A 23,767-nucleotide genomic window follows, 5' to 3' on the forward strand; every position below is an offset into this window, starting at 1 on the left:
TAGAGTACGTGTAGAAAAATTATACATAGAGCCCAGAGATCAATCAAGACATGAAACATACTTTTCTATAAAGGGTGTGGGAGAAGATGTTGGGCAAAGAACACAGATTTTTATGAATTCTAATATATGTGAGAATTTATGCTGGGCACATTATAGACTTATATAAGTGACTTAATATATAACCAACTTCTCACAGAAATTCTGAAAACCTCTTTATTATCATTTTATATATGAGAAAACTGGTTATTTAACTGATTTCCCCAATAATTCCTTCTCAGACTCAGAAGAGGTGTGAGAGAAGCCCAATGACCTATGTCTTTCTTTGACAATTTGTTCAAAGCAGGTCACAGACCCAGAGGAAGGTCTGGACCATGAGGGTTTTCCTCAATGATCATGATGTTGGCCATGAGGATGGAGATGATGACAAAGTGACAGACTGTTGCCCTGATGCACACCTGACCCAGAAGTCAAGAGACTTGGATTCTAGTCCTACTTCTTCCACTGACATGATGAGTCATCTGTGGTAGTCTCCTTCAGTAGATACCACACTTGGAGATGAAAGGACTAAATTTCTAAATTTGCTAAATTTCTCTCCAAGATTTTATGAGTTCCTTAAATACCCCTGGTTTAGTTTTGTTCCTCTCTCAAGGGACAGCTTTGCCACCTTCAGGAAATTGAGGAAGTATGGAGCACATCATGCTGCCAGCTCTTGGTGTGCAGATCACACTTTCCAGAGCCATCTTAATCTCTGTCCTTCTGAGCAGAGGCTGTTCTCCAAGCAGTCTTAAAAGGAATGTTAAGGTGGTAGCAATGTCCCCTCAGTACCCCTACTTCCCAGCATGTGAGTTTGTATGCAGTCTAGATGGCTGTGCTTTTGACCTCCATCCACTGTATCCTTCTCAATATGTGCCTGGACTTGCCTGAGCACGAAGTTATTAGGGAGATACAAAGCCAGAGGCAGAGAAGAAAAAAAGCACCCAAAGAAGTGACAGTTGGGCAGCAAGTCCCCAGAGGTTGCTTTCAATTTGCCAAGAGCCTGGGAAATGGGAAAATAAATAAATTCTCCCAAATCCAAAATGAATATCACTGTTATCACTAGTTACGAAGTACCTACTTTTTGTAAGCTCTTTGCATCTTTTCTTTTTAGTCCTCCCAACCAACAGTGGCCAACAGTGGAATCCCTATTATCCATCCCTATTCAGTAGACCAAAAACTCAGGCTCAGATAAATTAGTTGACTTACCTACAGGAATAGAGGAAATGAATTCTAACTGGGATCATGCAAGTCACTAGTCTTCACAAGCTATTTATTCTTTCTTTCTTTCTTTTAAAATTTATTTTCTGCATAACAGTATTCGTTATTTTTTTCACCACACCCAGTGCTCCTCAACTCTATAGGCAAATAATCTTCAACAAAGCAGGAAAAAATATACAGTGGAAAAAGGACAGTCTCTTCAATAAATGGTGCTGGGAAAACTGGGCAGCTATATGTAGAAGAATGAAACTCGACCATTCTCTTACACCGTACACAAGCTATTTATTCTTATGTGTTACTTGTATTTTGTGTCAGTTTCCAGTCCTTGAAATTTAGAAAAAGAAAGCAGAGGTACTTTTCATGTATTGACTGTAAGTACACCGAAGCTCATATCTTGTGTAATCATAGCTACTGCTCTGAGAAAGGGGCAGGAAGTCTCAGAGGTTGGAGAGCAGAGGAGCGAGATCATTCTGGCAGGAACAGCAAGTAGGAAGTTCTGGCTGAGAGCTCCCCAGCAGAGAGCTGGCCCACCAACCACCACTTGCAGGACTCGGCTACAAGAACAGGTGGGCACCTTGGTTTGAATCCTGAATTTTGGGGGAAGACGACTGTCCTTAGAATAACCAGCCAGGAATCAGATTCTTATTCTTTCTTCTGAGTCCCTGCATGACTGGTGAGTTAATTCCCTGCTCTGATGATTAGTTTACCTACTTTCCAAACAAAAGAATTGGGTGAAACAATCTTTCGGTTCCCTTCAAGAATTGAGGTGATGATTTTCTACAAGTATCTGCATTTCTTGGCATGTCACTCATTTTTACACAGAATATGCTCTCAGAAAATATTGTGCGATTAGACTGGATCCTGCATTAGGACCCCAAGGTTCCATTCTATTCCTGTCATAGAGAAGGTTGCTGGATGCAGAGCAGTTGTCTTCTAAGCTATGATTTGTCTCCAAAGTGGGGGTTTTAGAACTGTCTGGAAAAGTTGTGGGCCACCCCAAGTTTGCCTCCACTTGATGAATGTGGAGGGACCAAGCATCCCTCTCACACTTTGGAGACTGGGGGTGATGGCATCAGTCTGGAGACTCCTATGAAACCACAAAGAATGCTGGCTCTTTAGAACTCCCCCTAAAAACTAGCAATACATGTATCATAGCCTTAAACTCCGTAAATGTTACTCTGAGGAGATAGTTGAATAGATGAGGCACCACAGAAGTGCAAAGACGTTCACTATAGCATTGTTCATAATGGTAAGGAGAGAGAGAGAAAAAAAGAGGGAAGGAGGGAGGAAAGAGAGAGAGAGATGAAAACAATCTAAATAACCTTCACTGGTTAAATGAATTTTGAAACATTATTCATTTGGATACACTGTCTTTTTTATTGTGGTAAAATATAAATAACACAAGATTTAGCATTTTAACCGTTTTTAAGTGTATCATTCAGTGGTATTTAGTACATCTTTATTCTCGTGCAACCATCCCCACAAATGAATTCCGGAACTTTTCATCTTCCCAGAATGAAACTCCGTGCCCATTAAGCACTAACCCACATTTCCCTCTCCTCCCAGCCATGGTATCCATTGTTCTACTTTCTGTCCTGATGAACTTGAGTACTCTGGCTGCCTCCCAGAAGTGCCATCATACAATATTTGTCCTTTTGTGACTGGTTATTTCACTTCACATACTGCCTTCAAGGTTTATCCACATTGTATCGTGTGGCAAAATGTACCACTTGGCTCTTAAATTTAGGACTTTTATCACCTACATTCATTAGTGTCAGAAATGTCCACAGAATAATGTTGAGTGCAGAAAGATTTCTAACCAGCACGGATAGAATGATTCTGTTTATGCAGAACACTGAATGTGTGTAAACACATAAAAAGAAAGAAGAAGGAGAAAATGCAAGAATGCAAAGGATATGTATGCAATGCTAGTTATTGGGTAGAATTTGGGATTTAAGTAACTTCATTTTCTTCTTCAAAATGTATTTCCTTTTTCATTGTATTTGCTATGTTATATACGCTTTCAAACAGAACAATTAAAAAAATAATAAAAGGGGACGCCTGGGTGGCTCAGTTGGTTAACCAGCTGCCTTCAGCTCAGGTCATGATCCCAGCGTCCTGGGATCGAGTCCCACATTGGGCTCCTTGCTCGGGGGGGAGCCTGCTTCTCCCTCTGCCTCTGCCTGCCATTCTGTCTGCCTGTGCTCTCTCTCTCTCCCTCTCTCTCTGACAAATAAATAAATAAAATCTTAAAAATAATAATAATAATAAAAGAAAATAAATGTACATGGTATCCAGAGTATGGTAACTGTACCAAGGAGGCTTCCAGGTCCTAGCCTCAGGACTAGAATCAAGTATATCCTGTAGTCCTTGGGTATGAGGACTGAAAAATATAGGAAGGAATCCTATAGAACTCCTATAGGAAAGGAACCAGAACTAGAGACTATTGTTTTTAAAATCCTAAATTGGGATTTAAAAAAAATTTTTAGGTTTTTATTGTGGAAAGAACATGTAACATGATATCTACTCTCTAAAAGATTTTTAAATGTATAATACAGTAGGTCTATCTATAGGCCCAGTGCTGTGCAGCAGATCTCTAGAACTTACCTTGCACAACAGAAATTTTATACCCATTGTACAGTCATTCCCCATTCCTTCTTTCCCAGAGCCTGGCAACCACCATTCTAGTCTTTGCCTCTGTGAGTCTATTTTAGGTACCTCATGTAAGTTCAGTCATTCAGTATCTGTCATTCTGTGACCAGCTTGTTCCACTTAGCACAGTGTCCTCATGGTCTGCCTTACAAAGGAGGAAATCCTGCAATTTATGACAAAGTGGTTGAACCCCAAGAGACTGGTAATTAAGACTAGAAAGAGAAAGGGGTCTACTTAGCCCTTTGAGTTAGTAAACCACAGGAACTCAGCAGAAGCCAATTTACCAGGAATATGGGACCAAATGTCCAAGGTCAGAAATGCTCCTGTGGCTAATATCCAAAATCTATAAAGAACTTATCAAACTCAACACCCAAGGAACAAATAATCCAATCAAGAAATGGGCAGAAGGCATGAACAGACATTTCTGCAAAGAAGATATCCAAATAGCTAATAGACACATGAAAAAATACACCACTTGGGTTCAGGGAAATGCAAATCAAAACCACAATGAGATACCACTTCACACCAGTCAGAATGGCTAAAATTAACCAGTCAGGAAGCAAAAGACGTTGGCGAGGATGTGAAGAAAGGGGAACCCTCCTACACTGTTAGGCAAGCTGGTACAGCCATTCTGGAAAACAGTATGGGGGTTCCTCAAAAAGTTAAAAACAGAGCTACCCTATGACTCAACAACTGCACTACTGGGTATTTACCCCAAAGATAAAGATGTGGTGAAAAGAAGAGGCACCTGCACCCCAATGTTCATAGCGGCAATATTCAGAATAGTCAAACTATTGAAAGAGCCCAGATCCATCAACAGAAGAATGGATAAAGAAGTGGTGGTACACACACACACACACACACACACACACACAGAGAGAGAAATATTACACAGCCATCAACAATGGAAATCTTGCCATTGATTGAACTAGAGGGTATTGTGCTAAGTGAAATACTGTTTTCCAGAGTGGCTGTGCCAGTTTGCATTCCCACCAACAATGTAAGAGGGTTCTTCTTTATCCACACCCTCACCAACATTGGTTGTTTCCTGTTGTTAATTTTAGGCATTCTGATTGGGGTGAGGTGATATCTCATGAAAGTTTTGATTGGTATTTCTCTGATCACGAGTGATGTTGAGCATCTTTTCATGTGTCTGTTGGCCATCTGTGTGTCTTTTTGGAAAAATGTCTATTCATGTCTTCTGAACTGGATTCTTTGCTATTGTTGTTTTGAACTGGATTATTTGTTTTTTGGTGTTGTGTTTTATAAGTTCTTTATATATTTTGAATACTAACCCTTTATCTGATGTGTCATTTGCAAATATATTCTCCCATTCCATAGGCTTCCTTTTAGTTTTATTGGTGGTTTCCTTCACTGTGCAGAAGCCTTTTATTTTGATGAAGTCCCAATATTTTATTTTTGCTTTTGTTTCCCTTGCCTCAGGTTACATATCCAATAAGAAGTTGTTGTGGCTGATGTCAAAGAGGTTACTGCCTATGTTGTCCTCTAGGATTTTAATGGTTTCCTGCCTCACATTTAGGTCTTTCATCTATTTTGAATTTATTTTTGTGTATGGTGAAAGAAAGTGGTCCAGTTTCATTCTTCTGCATGTTGCTGTCCACTATTCCCAATACCATTTGTTGAAGGAACTTTTTTCCATTGGATATTATTTCCTGCTTTGTTGAAGATTAGTTGACCGTATAGTTGTGTGTTCATTTCTGGGTTTTCTATTCTATTCTATTGACCTGTGTGTCTATTTTTGTGCCCAGTACGATACTGTCTTGATCATTACAGCTCTGTAATAAAACTTGAAAGTCTGGAATTGTGATGCCTCCAGCTTTGATTTTCTTTTTCAAGATTGCTTTGACTAATCAAAGGAAATGAAATCTTGCCATTTGCGACTACGTGGATGGAACCAGAGGGTGTTATGCTTGGCAAAATAAGTCAATCAGAGAAAGACAACTATCATATGATCTCCCTGATATGGGGAAGTGGAGATGTAATGTGGGGGGTTTGGAGGGTAGGAGAAGAATAAATGAAACAAGATGGGATTGGAGGGAGACAAACCATAAGAGGCTTTTAATTTCACAAAACAAATTGAGGGTTGCTGGGGGGAGGAGGATCAGGAGAGGTGGTGTGGTTAGGGACACTGGGGAGCGTGTGTGCTACGGTGAGTGCTGTGAAGTGTGTAAACCTGGCGATTCACAGACCTGTACCCCTGGGGATAAAAATACGTTTTATGTTTATAAAAAAAATTTAAAAATTTAATTAAAAAAGATTGCTTTGGCTATTTGGGGTCTTTTGTAGTTCCATATAAATTTTAGGATTGTTTGTTCTAGCTCTGTGAAAAATTCTGTTGGATTTTCACAGGGATTGCACTCATGTGTCAACTGGTTTGGGTAATATAGGCATTTTAACAATATTTGTTCTTTCAACATGAACATAGGGTGTGTTTCTATTTCTTTGGGTTATCTTAAATTTCTTTCATCAGAGTTTTATAGTTTCCAGAGTACAAATCTTTTGCCTCTTTGGTTAGGTTTATTCCTAGGTATCTTATGGGTTTTGGTGCAATTATAAATGGGATCGATTCCTTGATTTCTTTTTCTGCTGTTTTATTATTGGTATATAGAAATGCAACAGATTTCTGTACATTGATTTTGTATCAATATACATTGAATTCATGTATTAGTTTAGCAATCTTTTGGTGAATTCTTTCAGGTTTTCTATATAGATTATCATGTCATCTTCAAATAGTGAAAGACCTCTTCCTTGCTGATCTGGATGCCTTTTATTGTCTGATTGCTGTGGCAGGGACTTCCAGTGCTATGTTAAATAACAGTGGGCAGAGTGGACATCCCTGTCTTGTTCGTGACAATAGAGGAAAATCTAAGCCTCCTTTTCATATGTGTAGAATTCAAGTAACAATAGCACCTATCTCTGAGAGTCATTGTGTACACTAGATAAGACTCTCCACAAAGCTCTTATCAGAGTGCCAGACTAAGTGGATGCTGAGTAAATGTTAGCAATTATTATCATTTTATTAGGGACTACTGTTTTCTTTTTAAAGATTTTATTTATTTATTTGACAGAGATCACAAGTAGGCAGAGAGGCACTCAGAGATGGGTGAGGGAAGCAGGCTCCCTGTTGAGCAGAGAGCCAAATGTGGGGCTCAATCCCATGACCCTGATCAGGATCACGACCTGAGCTAAAGGCAAAGGCTTAACCCACTGAGCCACCCAGGTGCCCCAGGAACTACAGTTTGATTGTGAAACCCAGAATCTCTCCAAACCTGACACTTTTTCTACTACTCTGGTTTTAAAGATGTGCTAAAATGCTCACCCATGGCCCTCTGCCCCAGTTCTTCTATAAAGGATTCAGTGTCAACACTAGTCCCCTCCTTAGTCATGTTACCTCAACCATACTTCTGTTCAGATTCCAAAATTCCCAAAAAAGGAAATGAACTCCTTAGACAAGGAAAGGTGTATTTATAATAACTTTTCAAATGTATTTGAGGCCTAGAGAGCATAAGAAATGACTAGGGCATGGATCTAGGAGTAGAAATGGGACAGAGCTCATCAAATCTTTTACTGAGTATTATGGAGCATCCGATAAAGATCACAGAAACACAACAAAAGGCACTCATCTAAATTACCTCAGTCACACCCTCACAGGAGTCCTTCAGGATAGTATTATCATCCCTATTTTATATATAATAAAACAGGATAAATGAAGGGCAATAACCTGCCCATGGCCAGCAAATAAATATCTCTGGAATCCTACTGAGTTTTAGATACAACTAGTATGTATTGAGAGTATATCATGTGCCCCTGTTCTATGTTGAAGCCATTACATTCATCATCTCATCTCATCTCTCCCTCACCACGAACCTATGAAGTGGCTAAAACAACTTGCTTATATTTAGTAATAACCGATGGGTATAGAACACAAGCACAGGACTGTTCTCCAAGACATAACGCTCAAATGTGCAAACTGACACATTGGACTTCCAGCTCGATGTCCCTTCCCATCTCCCTCACTGGTAATGAGATTATAGATGCCAGTTTCAATCTTTATAGGTTATGCACTCCCTCCAGGAGAACCTGGATGTTGAGGAGAAGGATCAGGGAACAGAACTGTGGCACCATCAGATTATCACAAGCCTTTATTCAAACTACAGCCTTCAAGGGGGAGAATGTTGTACTGAGAACAGATCTAAGGAGCATCCCAGTAGCTGGACTCTGCTGTTCACACCACAGAGGCTCAGCAACACTGAGCTGGTGGGCAGCAGGCGACATGCCTCTTGAGTCTACACTGGAAATTCCATTGTTAGGAAAGAAGGGAAGATGAGGAGAATTAATGTGGTATTGCGAAAACTGTTACAAGCTTCTGGCGACATGCCTCTTGAGTCTACACTGGAACTTCCAATGTTAGGAAAGAAGGGAAGATGAGGAGAATTAATGTGGTATTGAGAAAACTGTTACAAGCTTCTGAGCCAGATCGACTTGGTTCAGACTGTCAGGCAAATATAGGATAATAATAATTTTATTTCTGGGGCACCTGGGTGGCTCAGTGGGTTAAGGCTTTGCCTTCAGCTCAGGTCATGATCTCAGGGTCCTGGAATCAAGCCCCACCTCAGGCTCTCTGCTCAGCAGGGAGCCTGCTTCTCCCTCTCTCTCTGCCTGCTGCTCTGCCTACTTGTGATCTGTCTGTCAAATAAATAAATAAAATCTTTTAAAAATAATAATTTTATTTGCTACCATGTGTGCCAGGCTGAGCACTTTGTGTATTTCATATAATAAAAATCACTTGAACTTATTAGTCCTGAGTTTCTAATGCATGACGTGGAGTTAGTAACACCCAAGTTGTTATAAAGATTAAAGCTACTATGGCGTAGTGCCCAGAATTAGCAGGAGTTAAATAAATGTTCATATTAACAGTCATTGAGCTACTATATGCAAGGGGGTCATTCCGTGTGGGACAAGACCAATACAAGAAAGAGATGTGGACTAGGAGTAACCAACACCTGAATGGAAAGGAAACAAGACTCTGATGGAAGACTGAGCAGTACAGGTGCATGTGAAAGTACAATACGGGGACATGGGTGTGGGAACGCAGCACAGGTGAAGTAGCCGCACTCGGGTATGAGAGGGGGGCTGGAAGCAGAGCTTGTTGGAAGGACAGTGAGGTGGATACACTCAAGGCTGCAAGGTAAGTTCTATACAAATTGTTTACCTCTTAACTGTGGGACTCCTCAAAATGCTTAGTTTTCCTCCAGTGCCTCCTGTCCACAATGCTTCCTGTCCACGTGGATGGATGGACTGTGCCAAGCATGCTGGCCTTCCAATGCTTCCACTGCTCCCCACCTTCAGTTTTGTTCCTAAAGGACAGGTCACCCCTTAGGCAATGGAGAAAAGTCTTTAACGGTTTCATACCTTCAAGTTGAACCTTGGGTCCTAAATGAATTCACTGCCTCTTCCAGCACCAACAGCATCATGCTGTTCCAGCCCAAGACCAAAGGAGACTTTGACTCCTTTACTCCAAATGGCATCATCATCCTCAAAAGAGAAAAACCCAAGCACAGCTACCAAAAGGAAGATAACCCACAGAACAGTCTGAAGGAAGAAGCTACAGTCCTTGGAGTAAGTTGATGTCGCTGCAAGGGGAACCCTGGGGGAAATGTGGTGACTGTCTTCCGATTACAGATCTATAGTGCATCTGGGAAAGTCTTTCATTTTTTTTCTGTCTGACTCCAGGCTAACTGGGACACGAAATGGGGCTTTATAATCCAACTCAGGATTTTCTATAAACTAAAACCACTAGGTCTCTACTTGAAATTTGTACCAAAAAATTATCTTGCCACTTGTCTCTAATATAGTCGATTTTGGATTTATACACATGATTTTACTCAATAAATTTAAATTAGATTTTTCTGTTTTGAGCTTATTTCTTAACCATTTTGAGATAAGACAGTCTGGATTAACCTCACTGTACATGTTCTCCCTGTTCACTTATCTATAAGACATCCAAGTGTCTCCAGTCATACCAGGACTTTATTGCATTTTTAAATTTTCATTTATTTTTTAAATTTCTTTTCAGTGTTCCAGAATTCATTGTTTATGCACCACACCCAGGGCTCCATGCAATACATGCCCTCCCGAATACCACCACCAGGCTCAGCCAACCCCCCACCCCTCTCCCCTCCAGAACCATCAGTTTGTTTCTCAGAGTCCAGTCTCTCATGGTTCATCTCCCCCTCCAATTGCCCCCAACTCCCTTCTCCAGGACTGTAATTCCCACCTGGCTCTGAATATCCCTTTTAAGACCTGAATCCTACTCATTGCCAACTTTGGAAACCTGCCTAGTTGTGGCCTCTGGAATTCAGGATCAGTTAACTGCATAATCCTCCTCATTCCCGAATGTATTTCTCAAAAGCCTCCAAATCTTTTGTGTAAACAGAAACCCTTGGGCATTGTTTCCACTGCTACCTTCACTTCTGGGCCTGGAAATGAAAGCAATCCATTCTTTGCTTCTCAGGGACACTTCTAGGTCAATCTTCCCCTCTCCATCTCTAAAAGCTCCTACTTTAAATCTCATGTCATCCAACTAAGTAATTCACTCCCACTTTTCTTTCTAAAGATTTTACTTATTTATTTGACAGAAAGAGAGAGCACAGCAGGGAGGAGGAGGAGAAGAGGGAGAAGCAGGCTTCCTGCTGAGCAGGAAGCCCCATTGTGGGCCTAGATCCCAGGACCCAGGGATCATGACCTGAACCTCAAGCACAGGCATAACCAACTGAGCTACCCCTCACTAACCAACCCAGATACCGCTCACTCCCACTTCCTTTAAAAAACCACATAATGACTCTTTTTACATATTTCTTGAAAAATCCTAATTCAGTCTCCTAACCCCAAAAAAGATATTTTTAAAAAGTTATCTATATTTTGAAAAAGTTATCTATATTTTGAGCACGGGAAAAAATAATTATCTCAAGCAATTTAAACAATTAAAGCAATTAAAATCTTTTGACCTTCAAAAGATTCTATTAAGTAATTCCAGTATTTGGAATAATCGAGAGTTGGTAGGAGAATTAAAATTTCAGAAGACCGAGTTTAGTTTAAAAACATAAAAATAATCAGTGTTTAGGAAGTAACATTAAATGATGTACTGGAAAATTTGAAAAGTGATCATCCTTAAAAAAATCTTTTGATTAATGTGTTGCTTGAAAATAAAACCAATTAATGTTTGTCATCCTGCCACTATAAGACTTAACTGCTTCAATCTTCATGTTTATGATCCCTCCAGTATCACATCCTCTCTTTTCCTTGACCTCTTCTCCCCAGGTATCTTGTCCATCCTTCCTTAGTCAAACATTCTACGAGTCATACCCTGGGCCTTATCAATACTAACAGCAATAAAGCCACCGTTACCTACATTTCAAGCACCCCATATTCCACCAACTCTGACCTTTCCAGATTAACCCCCTCTGACTCTACGTTGACTCTCTCTTTAACCTCCCTGACTTATTGATAATATCCCTATTTCCTAGATCCTTTCTCACCTACCCAAGATCCCATTGTTCACTCTCACTTGTGAATACCCTCAACAGCCTTGTGTTCCTCAATTTAAGGCATAATCTTCAGGAAAAACAGCAACATTGTTTTACTTCTAGCTCTGCCCATTTGCCTATTCTACACCTGAACCCATGCAACTAAACTTGGCTAAAAACCAAATGTGGACTCCACTTCTGGTTTATGCCCGTAACCTCAGATGGATGGTAAAAGTTGTCTGAAAAGAACATGATCTTTCCTTCATCTATTCACTTACCTACTACCCCAGATAACTATTTCATACATTCTATCTCCTGAAACCTCTGATGCTTCTTCCTTCTCCACTGATTACCTTGCTTCCTAAAATACTAAAAAAAATTGAGGCAATTTGGAGAGAATGTCCACAAGCTGCTACACATCTGCAATTACATCTGTGCCATATATTCTCCCTCCCCTCTCCATTACCAATATGATCTTCTAACTGATGATAACCCTCCCTTTGTGCAATAGATCCTATCCCTTATTACTCGTTCCAGTAAGTCTCTTTATTCTCTCTGCAAAAATTTTTATCAGTCCCATGAGCACAGAATCTTACAGTAATTTCTCCCATCTTGAGAACAAAAAAGCAGAAACAAATAATTATAATTTCACACTCCCTTCAACTATTGCCCACTGGCCACTTGCTTTCCCAGCAACACTCCTCTAAGGGGTAGGAAGTCCATGTTTCCAGTTCCTCCAGAACGATATTCTCTCTTGAATCACACCTAATGTCATTTGTCCCCATTGCTCCACATTAGTAACCTAATTTCCGAGTCTCAGTTGTTAATGTTCTTGAACTAATAGAAGTGTTTTACGCAGCTGACTACACTCTCCTACTTGAAATATTTTACTCACTTGGCTTCTTACACACCATGTTCTTCTGGTTTCCCTCCTTCCCTCTTGGCTTGTCCTTTTATACTCCTTTACCATTCCTATTTATTTTTCAGATCCTACATTTACAGTATTTGATAGTGCAGTCCTTAATTCTATTTTGTTTCTGTATCTGCTGCAGTAGTGATCCCAACGGGTAATACAGTTTTAAATATTATCTTCACTTACAACTTTGTGGGGGGGAACTATATCCCTTACCTGGCCCTCTCCTCTAAACTTAAGATTTATTTACCCAACCCCTGGGATATCTACTAGGTATCTCTCCCCTAACCTGTCCCAGACTGAAATCATCATCTTTGTCCCCAAACCCACCCCTCATACAACATTCCCAGATCAGATCAATGTCAGTTCCATCATTTCAGCTGCTCAAGCCAAAACCCTTGGAGGCAAACTTCATCCCTATGTTTCATAATCCACATACTCTCAACAAATCCTACAGATTTAATCTTCATCATGCATCTAGGATCCAACTCCGTCTTGCTATCTCCCTGGTCAACATCTTCTGTGAAGTCAACATCATCTCACATGAATTAATGCAACGTCCTCCTTATTGATCTCCCTACTCTGTTTCCTTATGATCTATTCTCAACTCAGCAGGTAGAATGATCCTTTAAAAATATAAATTGGATTTGTAATCTCTTCACTCAAAATTATCCACTTCACTTCCCTTTTTGCTTAGAATGATAGGCAGCATTCGTAAAATAGCCTACAAAGTCCTACGTGGTTTGCACCATGCTTCCACTACTTTTTGGACCTCATTTCATGTTACTTTACTCTTAACTCGTTCTATACTTTCCAAGGAACATATCTGTAAAGCACAAAATACGTGGCCAGTGGCAGTGATTTTCATTTGCTTCATTTCCCTGGTGCTAACCCAAAACAGATATTTAATACATATTAATTATATGAATTTTTGAATTCTTTTGACTTTAGGTTATTTCTCCTATGTTTATACCAACTTTAAATTGCATGTGCATTAAATAGTGAGTTACAGTGTGGGTTCCAGATCAAAGTAATAGGGCTAAAACCTAGCTCTCCCACTTCGCCATTTATGTGGTTTTGTACAAACTATTTTTAACCTGGTACCTCATTTTTCTCACCCATAAATAAGATGAGAAAAATAATCAGAGTGTAGAAAGTGTTCAACAAATATAGATTATCATAATTATCACTAATGTCATGAAAATAGTGATTATTATTAAAATCCAATGATGAACAGAATGGATTATGGCACTAGAGACTTTCTGCCTTATTTTATTTCAACTGAAATAAATTCAAATAAAAAAATTGAGTCCTTTATTAACTCTTCCTTGATAAGTTTGCTTTCTACATCCATCTAACTGAACTAGTGTCCAGAAAAATTTTCTCCATTTGCTTTTCCTAGAACAATAAGACTAACAAATTGTCAATTATCTTTTTCAAAACAAAGTTAAAGTGTACATATGATCACTTCCTGACTTGCTAATTTAATAATCCTATCAGAAAGAAGAGGTTGGTTATACATGGATTTCTTTCTCTTAGAAAATGTTTACTGACTCCTTGTAACACATTTTCCTCCTTTTAGTAAATAAAATAAATAAGTAAATTAATTAATTGTTAGAGAAGAGATAGATTGAGCACACATGAGCAGAGCAGGGGGAGAAGAAAGAAAGGGAGAGAGAGAATTTTAAGCAGGCTTAATTGAGCCACTCAGGTGTCCCTTTTTTCCTTTTTAATATGACAAATTATAGCAATTATAGCATATTTTATACTCTTTATAAACACAATTTACATTCAAACAGTCACTTTCATCTGTTCATGTGTTCTTAAAATTTTCCTTCTTGTCTCTTGTAGGTTATCCAGATCCTGTGTTGCCTGTTGATTTCAAGTTTGGGGGCCATTTTGGTTTCTGCTCCCTACTCTTCCCACTTCAAGCCAACAGTTTCCACCATTTTGATGTCTGGGTATCCATTTGTAGGAGCTCCATGTGTGAGTAGAGTGGGGTCTCCAAGAGACGACATGCTTTCTAAATGCTAAGTAGGTACTAAGTCACTCCATGACTCTCAAGAGGTAGGGATAGAGGACAAGGCAGCCAAGTCCTCTGACTTTCCCTCTGTCATTGTCCCACGTCACATTTCTCCAATGCAGGAAGAGCAGCAAAGGGGTTTAATCGCCTCCTCCTGTGTCAGCACCCCAAGGAGTGGCTCACTGGGGCAGGACACAAGAGGGTCATATAGTGGACATATCAGTTCAGCATTTCTTACCTGGCGTCACAGCCTACCTTTGAAATAATGGAAGATTTTTCACATTCTTCTTTGGGCTTTTGATAAGGCCATTGGATTTCCTCCAGTTTAAGAATAATCCACCTGCCAGGTAGGGAGTAAAAAGATCATTTTTAAAATAGAATGAGCACCACTGGTAGATAACACAGATTGCGGGGAATTAAACTGGCAATGGTAAAATTCATAGGAAGCAAAGACTCTTGTTATCTGTACAGAAGTAATCCTGAGAATTTGGAAAACTTTTTTGCTGCCTTCCATTGAATCACTCATGGAGAAGGTCCTAGTTAATCTTTTTCTTTGAAGAGAGCCAGGGCCTAGTCATGCCTCCCACAAAGGGCCACTTATTTCCCATGTAGTATCTTGTACCAAATGAGAAAAAAGCACACATTCTGGGCAAATGAACTCTACAAAGGCACCACCACTGTATGGATATAGCCTCTGTGTGAACACAAACTATGCAGTGAGGCAAGGAAGCCGTGCTCCTGCCCCCAGAGCATAATTTGTCCTATATCTCTATCTGATCAGTAGTTGTGGTTCCCACATTCCCTTATGAAAGGTAGAAATAGGTCATGCTAGACCCTCTTTGTCTGTGACTACCCAACCCCTAAAAGCCACAAGCTTAACCAATGTTTCAGCTTCTCCAAACATTCTTCCTCCACCAGCTGGATCTGAAACACCCCTGGTCTCAAATACTGATTCTGGGGCTTCAGGATGACTCTTCACATCAGTCCCTATAACTTCCCACCTTCCTCAGCAACTAGTCTAACACAGGTCCCCTACACTAATACTTGAAGCCCATGTGTTTCTGTACCTTGTGCCATAAGAGACCCTTTCCTAAGTGCTTCTTTTGGCTGCTCTCACCTTTCTATCCCTTCAAGTCATTGGTCTTTCTCAACCTCCACCCTCTCCACCTTGTAATTCAGCACTACTATCCTCCCTCCCTGTACACCTCCTCTCTAGGCCACCTCAGCTCACAGCGATTTTTGCTAACATAAATCCAGATCCTCTGGATTTTTTCAAAGTCAACATAAGCATTGAGAGTAGATTTCCACATTTCCACTAGACAACTGAACTGACTATTTCTCTCTTTTCTGAGCAGTTTGCCATTACTGGATCCCTCTCGATTATTTCTGGGAAAAAAGCAACTAAGCCCTTTGTAAGTATAAGAACTATCAAATCTCAGCTCATTGGAATAAAGGGAGTTTGACAGTTAATTACCCTAGTTTAGTTTCCATTCACAAGTTAGGAAAACAGCTCTGAGCAGGGTAGAGAACCCAAATTCTCAGCACTGGTCCACTGGCAGAACCGGGTGGTAACATCAAATTCCCTACCTTCTAGACAGGTGCTCTTCCCCTACACAATGTCCTCCTGGATCATATTCCAAGTCTGGAGATTTACCTCAGTTGCTTAAACAGTAGAAATTTTTAAATACACCCTGGAGTCTTTATAGTTTGTTATCTTGGCCCTGAATAGGGTAGATGACCATCCCAGCTAGAACCTAGACCTTCTTTTTCTGGAAAAACCTGTCTCATAATGAATCAATTTCCCTAAATGGCAAGGTCAGAGGCACAGGTGTGTGGGCTTAGATCCTGCTGTTAGCTCCTCCACCCCCTCAGAAACAAGAAATTAGCAGACTGTAGCCACTTTCCTGACAAAAGTCGGGAATGTGTGGGTGGGGTCTTTGATCCTCTCATTGCAACCTTTCCCTTTTCCTTTCCACACACTCACAAAGATGACTCAGGGAAAAGCCACATCCTGATTCAGGAAGATCCAAGGTGTAGTTAGCCATGGATGAGGGAACCTAAGATGGTGTGTGAAGCTGGTATGTGTTCCTGGTACTTGAAGCTAGAATCTAAACCCCAGAATCAGTGGACAGAATTTTGAAATGTTTACCCCATTGGATGGAGTTTACCCCATTGCATGGAGTTCTGGACTTGGAACCAAGAAACCTACACTTGTCCCAGTGCTGTGACTGACCCATCTGTGTGCTCAAAAAAGTTCCTTCCTTCTCTGGGTTTCAGTATTCTCATTTATAAAATGTGGAAGATGAACATTTGAATCTCACAGGTGGCTTTCCAAGTGTCCTGAACACCCTAAAAGGGAAAACTATACTTGAGCATGATGTGGACTTCATACATAAGACAAAAGCCAACATGTGGGCTCCATTACCCATGTGGCAGCTCTGGGCAAAGGCACTACCCACTCTGTCTGCTTTTCCTTCGGTAACTCAGCACTTGAAGCCACATAGCTACCAGGTCTAGGGAGAAGACGGAAGAGCAACCATTCTCCCACCCCATAGTATCCTATAATGATGTTTAATTAGAAAAGAACATATACTGGGAACCTAGCACAGAATCTAGCACTTCAGTTTCTTTGCAGAGGAACCATATTCTGTGAGAAACCCTTTACTCTAAAATGTAGAACATGACTCAGGAGAGAGTGTAGTCCATGTGGTTCTCAGGCCTGACCCACCTATAGGTAAGTATTCCAGCTTCTCCAGTTTTAGGGAAAGAAAAGGCACAGAGGCCACCAAAGGCCATATTCTAGAACATCTTAGAGCAACAGAATGATTCTAAGGCTGTTGAGGAAGTCAAGGAATAGACTGGTAGTGGTTTGAGCAGGGCCACCTCTGTCTGCAGAGAGCCAAGGAGCCAGAATCCCTACCCCGAAGAAATCATTCATGCATTCATGCACTGCACTCAACAAACATGTGTTAATTATATCAGGTGATAAATTAGATAGTGAAGAGGGATACAGAGGTGAATAAAACACAGTCCGCGCCCCCAGGAGTACACAGATTAGAGAGGAAACAGACTCAGGGAAGTGCCACTGTAGTGTCATGGATGGAAGGTTAACAGCATCACACGCTGCTTCTACCATGAGATCCCAGTACAGATTTATCTTTTTCAGGCCGTGAGCAGCCTGACCTCAAGTGCAGTGAGTTCTCTCACTGCTGGAGCAGGCCTCTTCCTCCTTGCTGATGGTCTGGCAGCCCTAGAGACTGCTTCTCGACGGTGTGACTCAGAAAGGGAGTATCTATCCACACTGCCTTATTCAATGTACTATTATTCGATATATGAATTCAAGGGCTGTCTCCTGGATAGCGTCAGTCTAACAGTAAGTAGCTTCAGACTCAATATCCTGTCATGTGAAATCTCAGCTTCTCTCTTTTGCATGATTTCTGCTTTTTCAGCAGTCTGTATCTTGTTGATCTGAACTCCTGGAAGCAGACAGGAAAAAAAAATGTGGTTGAAAAAGTCCTATCATCAGACTGCGAAATATAGGGGATGTATTGTGCCATGTCAAAATAGGAAATCAAGAAGGGCTGTGGGTTCAAGATATGTCTGGTCTGGCAAGAAAAATAAGCAGAAATAAATTACTGAGACTCCACCCAAAACAAAAAAGCTTCTAGACAGCAAGGGAAAACATCAACAAAAAGAAAAGGCAACCTACTAAATGGGAGAAGATATTTGCAAATGACATATCCTATAAGGGGTTAATATCTAAAATACATAAAAATTTACACAACTCAACATTGGAAAAACAAATAATCCAACTTTAAAAATGGGCAGAAGACATGAATAGCTATTTTCCCAAAGAAGACACACCAGATGGCAGAGAGACACAGGAAAAGACGTTCAACATCACTAATCATCAAGGAAATGCAATTCAAAACTGTAGTGAAGTATCACTCCATGTGTGTCAGAATGGCTAGTATCAGAAAGACAAGGAACAAGTGTTGGTGAGGATGTGGAGAAAAGGGAACAACATGCACCATTGATGAGAATGTGAAATGGTATAACCACTTGGGAAAACAGTATGAAGTTTCCTTAAAAAATCAAAAAATAATAATACCATACGATCCAATAATTCCACTACTGGGCATTGACTCAAAGAAAACAAAAACGCTGGTTTGAAAAGACACATGCACCCTTGTGTTTACTGCTGCATTACTGACGATAGCCAAGATATGGAAGCAACCTAAGAGCCCATCCATAGACAAATGGACAAAGAAGAGCTGGTCAGCAGTCCTTCTTACATTAAAAAATATTCCTTTCTCAGTAGGTTTAGCTCTTGAGGTGCCCCCTTTGTTGAGCAGGCATCTTTCCCCCTCAACACAGGCAGAAATATCCCTCTTTATTTGAATTTTACTTGATTTGTGATTAATGTAGCCCCAGTAAGTTAGCTATAGAACTTGGACTTAAGCCCAAGCACATAACTACTATACTTTGGCCCAGGAAGGCTGGCAGAAGGAGAAGGGGATGGGAGATGGCGCACTAGTGGATTCCACTCCTAGCAAAAATGCCAACATCTCTGGGCAGCGTTTTCTTGCCTAAATTCCCCCCAAGCTGGATGGTCATCACCTGTTTGGTAAAAATCCTGGCTTAGTCAATCCTTTATCCATAGGTTCATAGTTTTAAAAGCATAAGCTCTGACCTTTTAAGGAGAAAAATTTCTTCCTTTGTGACTCCTCTAGCAAGAAGCCAGGGAGACAAATGTAGTATCTCTTCTTCCCTTGGATCTGTCTCACGGATCCCAGAAAATGTGTGCAAGTTCCTGCCCGTGTGACCCAGAGGCTGTCAAAAGCAACCCTTCTGAGGAAGTAGAAGGGCTTGTAGCTTGAGGAAGTGAAAGGGCACAGAAATGCATCAGGTTAGAAATCAGTGCAAGGAAGCCTGGGAGACAGCATTACCCTGGTGCAGGGCAGACATCAGGCAAAGCTGGGAGAGTGAAGGAGACATCCTCCCTGCCAGGATGCTGAAGGTTTAACTCGATGAAAACTACTCTCAAAACATCAAACTGTCTCCTGCTCTCAGACAACCAGAGAACTTCCTGCAAAATCAGAGAAGTTGCAACAGGACTGACCCCAAACACCCATTCTTTCTTTATGAACACAAAGATAACCTAAGCAAAGTGACACATCAAAACATTTAAAATATATACCTGAGGTTGGAAGAAGAAAGGAAGGGAGGATTGAAAGAAGGAAGAAAAAATCAAGGAAGAAAGGCATCTTGTGTTCCAGGAGCTAAGAAGAATGCTGCAGCCAGGTAATCAAACAAGAGCTGGGACCAGAAAACCAGAGAAGTCTGGACGGGAACACAGGGGTTACCAGCTGGGGTAATGTCATTTTAATGCCCATGACAAATCTGAAGTTCTTCGGGACCACACTGAGTGTCCTGCAAGACGTTAAAAGCAGAGACTGAATATTTACTGTATTTTTGACAATAGGACAAGGAAATCCCTACCAACATCCCAGGAAGCATTAAGAAACTCTGCCATAAAGGATGCTAGGGTGAATTCATCTCACCAAGCCATTGGCAGGGATGGACGGCATCCAAATCCAAAATTACATATAATATAAAGGAATCTCGAATACAAGGATTAACTTAAAAACTTCCTGGGTCTGTGGAACTCCTGAGGTTCTATCAAAATCAAACATAAAATTCCCACTGGGGAGTCATCCATAAACCCAACCACTGGGTCTCCTATATATTAAAAAATTCCCCCTCCCCACCCATATGCTAAATCACCTAAGACTGAAAATGTTTTGACAAACATAGAATAAATGGGGAACAGCAGGAAATAGAACAAATATGAAAGTTAGATCAAGTTAGCTCAAGCATTGGAGGTTATATACTAATTTGGAAGACTATAATGAAAATATGTTTTAAATGATTAAAGGCATAAAAAAATCAAAATAAAAGAACATGATGGTAAGAAAAAGGAACAAGTAGTTTTGAAAAAGAACTGAACAGTATGATTAGAAGGGCAAATTATAATCTTTGAAATTAAAAATTCAACATATCAGTTAAACTGTAACTCAATATACCCAAAGAAATTGTGAGATGAAATTTAGGTCTAATTAAATCACACAGAGCATACCTCATTGCAATAGAAATCTGAAAAATACGAGTGACAGGCTAACAGGAAGCACACAGTGAAGCACAAAGGGTCACATCTAACATGAGCTCCAGGAGGATGGCCAAGGAGAAAAGAAATATACAAAGATAAATTACTGGCAAAATTTCAGAATTTTTAAAAAAAATGAGATTTCAGATGGAAGGTATGAACGGAGACTGTTCCTGGATAAATAAAAACAAATCCACACTAGAAGCATCATAACAAAGATAAACATAAAAAAAACTAGAGATAAAGGAAAGGTTACTCTTCCTGCTGCTTCCCTTTCTGTCCACTGCTGGAACTTTTAAGCCCCAGGCTCCCCTCTGCGGTCAGGCACCAACCATCCCTGTCTTGATTCACAGGGGGTGCTGGTGGTGATGTTGGTCTTCACTGTGCTGGAGCTCTCACTGGCTGCATATGCTTCCATCCTTTGGTGGAAAGAGGTGTACTCCAGCAACCCTGGGGTGAGTACTCTGGTATGTCACACGAAGCTTGCTGGGTCCCAACATTTGAGCTGTGATGATCCAGGTTGAGAAAGCGTCAGAAGGAGGAGTCAGTTGTTGGTCTTGTGGTTCGTGGAGAAGGCGACTTTCATAGTGAGGAGAGAGTTCTAAGAATGGGTTCCCCTTCATGATGACACTGGTATCTGAGATTATTAGTGGCTGACTTCTGGCCAGCAAGTCAGTTAGAGAACCACTTAATAGGAGGTTGGAATGGCTTTAGAAATCATCTGCCCCGGGATGGCTGGGTGGCTCAGTCAGTTAAGTGTCCACTTTTGGCTCAGATCATGATCTTGGGGTCCTGGAATTGAGCCCCGCATCGGGCTCCCTGCTCAGCAGGGAGTCTGTTTCTCCCTCTCCCTCTCCCGTGCACTTCTCCCCAACTTGCGCTCTCTTTTTCTCTCTCAAACGAATAAATAAAATGTTAAACAAACAAACAAACAGAAATCACGGGCCCCCAGCCCTTATGAAAGAACTGAGGGTTGGAAAATCACATGGACAATGAGTGACACAGACAAACCGGCTGAGAATGAAAACTGGCATCTCCTCCTTCTTGTCACAGACACAGCCACCTGCCTTGGTAGAGTCTCCAGGGCTCCATTCTCCTGCTATGTGATGAGATCTTACTAGGGCATCTCTGTTCTGTTTATGCTTTCTGTGTTCTCTTATCCCTTCTTAGGGCGTGACATGACAATTTAAAAATCTTCTTTTCCTCTAAAAGCCATGATTTTTTTTTAAAGATTTTATTTATTTATTTGACAGACAGAGATCACAAGTAGGCAGAGAGGCAGGCAGAGAGAGAGAGAGGGAGAAGCAGGCTCCCTGCTGAGCAGAGAGCCTGATGTGGGGCTCGATCCCAGGACCCTGGGATCATTACCTGAGCCAAAGGCAGAGACTTAACCCACTGAGACACCCAGTGCCCAAAGCCATATATATAACTATATATATCTATATATATAGATATATATATTTAAAGGAAATAATTTAAAGGGACAGAATAATGATTCAATTATGGTCTTAAATGGTAACACGATTAGCAGATTAAAGAATGGAATCTGTTTGAAACTAACACTGAATCAATCATATATCATATATCTTGGTAAAGTTGGAAAGGCTACTACTGTACAACATGTGGGGAGAATGCATTCTAAATATGGATCAAAGAAAGCCTCCAAAATCAGGTTTTAGTAACGACTACTACTAGACTGATGATTCACAGACCTGTACCCCTGAAACAAATAATACATTATATGTTAATTAAAATAATAATAATAATTTAAAAAATAATAAAATAATACACTTTCTCTTTTCTAGAGCACATCTTCCTTGCCAAGGTCATATTCAGCATGTCAAAAAGCTCTTCAAGATCATGTATGAAAGTAATGCTTCAGAAAAAAAAGGAGAAATCCAGCACTCCTGGCCAAGTGTGATTAGAATTTCCTGAAATTTCAGTTACTACAGACGCTGAAAGAAACTTTCAGAAAACAGCTTTGGTGTTGCACTTGCTCAGTGTGAGCGATTTCATTGCTCTTGAAAATAATCTCTCAAAAGCCCAGGTGGGTAAGCTGAACAGAAAGTGATTTACCTACCCATGAATAAGAAGAGAAAATGTGCACTCTTGTGCTAGTGTGAAGCGGCCAAGTCACGTGGCTTTGCAGGCTCTGAGCCTGTATTATTTTCACACTATGTTGCTTAAACACTGGATATTAGGGACTGTAAGAACTTTTAAATTAGAAGTACTTTAAAAATATATGGCTCCATTTCTGCCAATTGAAGTGCATTTCTGCCAACTAAATGTGGCTCGATATTCTGTCTCATTTTGTGACTTTATTCTTAAATATGTGGCTTCAGAGATTATAATTTATCATAACGCTCTTCCCGATCTAAGTTCTAGACCAAATAAGAAATTAGCCATATAGAATGAATATCCACCTTGTTACTGTATTGGAATAAACAATAAATAACGTGACCTACCCAATAAAGAGGGTCCCACTATTGTCCCTTGGATCTAGGCCTTGGGTCCTATCCCAAGACAAGGATGCAGGACGTGTTTTCCAAATGACATGTACAAAAATGGTCATAGAGCCAATACACATAGTTGCCTCCAAAAAGAAATTATCCAAATGACTATAAATAATAAAAGAGAGAAATAAAAATTGTAGTATATTCATACAATGGAGTACTAAACAGTAATGTGAATGGGCAGACTATAATTACATGCAGCCATATAGATAGATCCCACAAACATAATGTTCAGGGGAGGAAAGGGCCATTTATAAAAGAGTAAATACTGTATGTGTATAAAGTTTAAACACAAGCCACATTAGCAGGTGGTGTTAGAAGCAGGACGGTGGTTACCCTTGGGGGGTAGATAGTTATAGGAAGGGAACCCAGGGGGTCTATGGGCTTACAGAAATGTTCTTCTCCTTGATCTGGGTGCTGATCTGGGTGCTGGTGTCATACGTAGGTGACTTGGGTTCTCTTGCTTCTGTTATAATTGAATAAAAATGTTTTTGAAAAAGTTACTTTTGACCCCTTGGCCTGTCTAATTATTAAGCCCCCTCACTTCTCCAGAGTCAATTTCCTTGGAAACATCATCTTCCAAAAACCAAGGAGTTGTCTCTGGCTCTTCTATTTTTTTCATACACTATATCCAGTCTATCATTAAGACTTCAAAATATTTTGAGTCTGATTACTTCTCACCATCTCATGAGTCCGCTG

The 23,767-nt window shown here is 40.4% G+C and overlaps 2 protein-coding genes across 4 annotated transcripts in view; one reads left to right on the forward strand and one right to left on the reverse strand.

The window, feature by feature from the left end:
* LOC122912967 (membrane-spanning 4-domains subfamily A member 4A-like) overlaps window positions 1-14,795 on the reverse strand; it is a 59,200-nt gene extending 44,405 nt beyond the window's left edge. Inside the window, exon 1 of one of the 2 annotated variants that reach the window (XM_044259393.1) lies at window positions 14,645-14,795. The gene's annotated coding sequence lies outside the window, so the exon portion shown is untranslated. The remainder of the gene's footprint in view (window positions 1-14,644) is intronic. The other variant, XM_044259392.1, reaches the window with a different exon arrangement.
* MS4A7 (membrane spanning 4-domains A7) lies at window positions 1,672-23,571 on the forward strand. Of its 2 annotated transcripts, none has more exons than XM_044259390.1 (7): window positions 1,672-1,927; window positions 9,387-9,546; window positions 14,218-14,352; window positions 15,745-15,801; window positions 17,556-17,762; window positions 20,909-21,010; window positions 22,361-23,571. In XM_044259390.1, the coding sequence occupies exons 2-7, from the start codon at window positions 9,400-9,402 to the stop codon at window positions 22,421-22,423; spliced, it is 711 nt and encodes a 236-aa protein (XP_044115325.1). In that variant the 5' UTR covers window positions 1,672-1,927; window positions 9,387-9,399; the 3' UTR covers window positions 22,424-23,571. The 2 variants fall into 2 exon arrangements, with proteins under 2 accessions (XP_044115325.1, XP_044115326.1); XM_044259391.1 differs by having other exon boundaries at window positions 1,672-1,820.
* The last annotated feature ends 196 nt before the right edge of the window (window positions 23,572-23,767 follow it).

The sequence above is a fragment of the Neovison vison genome, chromosome 7 (genome assembly GCF_020171115.1).
Source record: "Neovison vison isolate M4711 chromosome 7, ASM_NN_V1, whole genome shotgun sequence".
Taxonomy (NCBI): Eukaryota; Metazoa; Chordata; class Mammalia; order Carnivora; family Mustelidae; genus Neogale; species Neogale vison.

Coding starts and splice junctions, on each gene's coding strand:
- MS4A7 (XM_044259390.1), top strand. CDS start 9,400: ATGCTGTTCCAGCCCAAGACCAAAGGAGACTTTGACTCCTTTACTCCA. Junction 15,802..17,555: donor AAAAAGCAACTAAGCCCTTT/GTAAGTATAAGA, acceptor TATCTTTTTCAG/GCCGTGAGCAGCCTGACCTC. Junction 21,011..22,360: donor TGTACTCCAGCAACCCTGGG/GTGAGTACTCTG, acceptor TCTCTTTTCTAG/AGCACATCTTCCTTGCCAAG.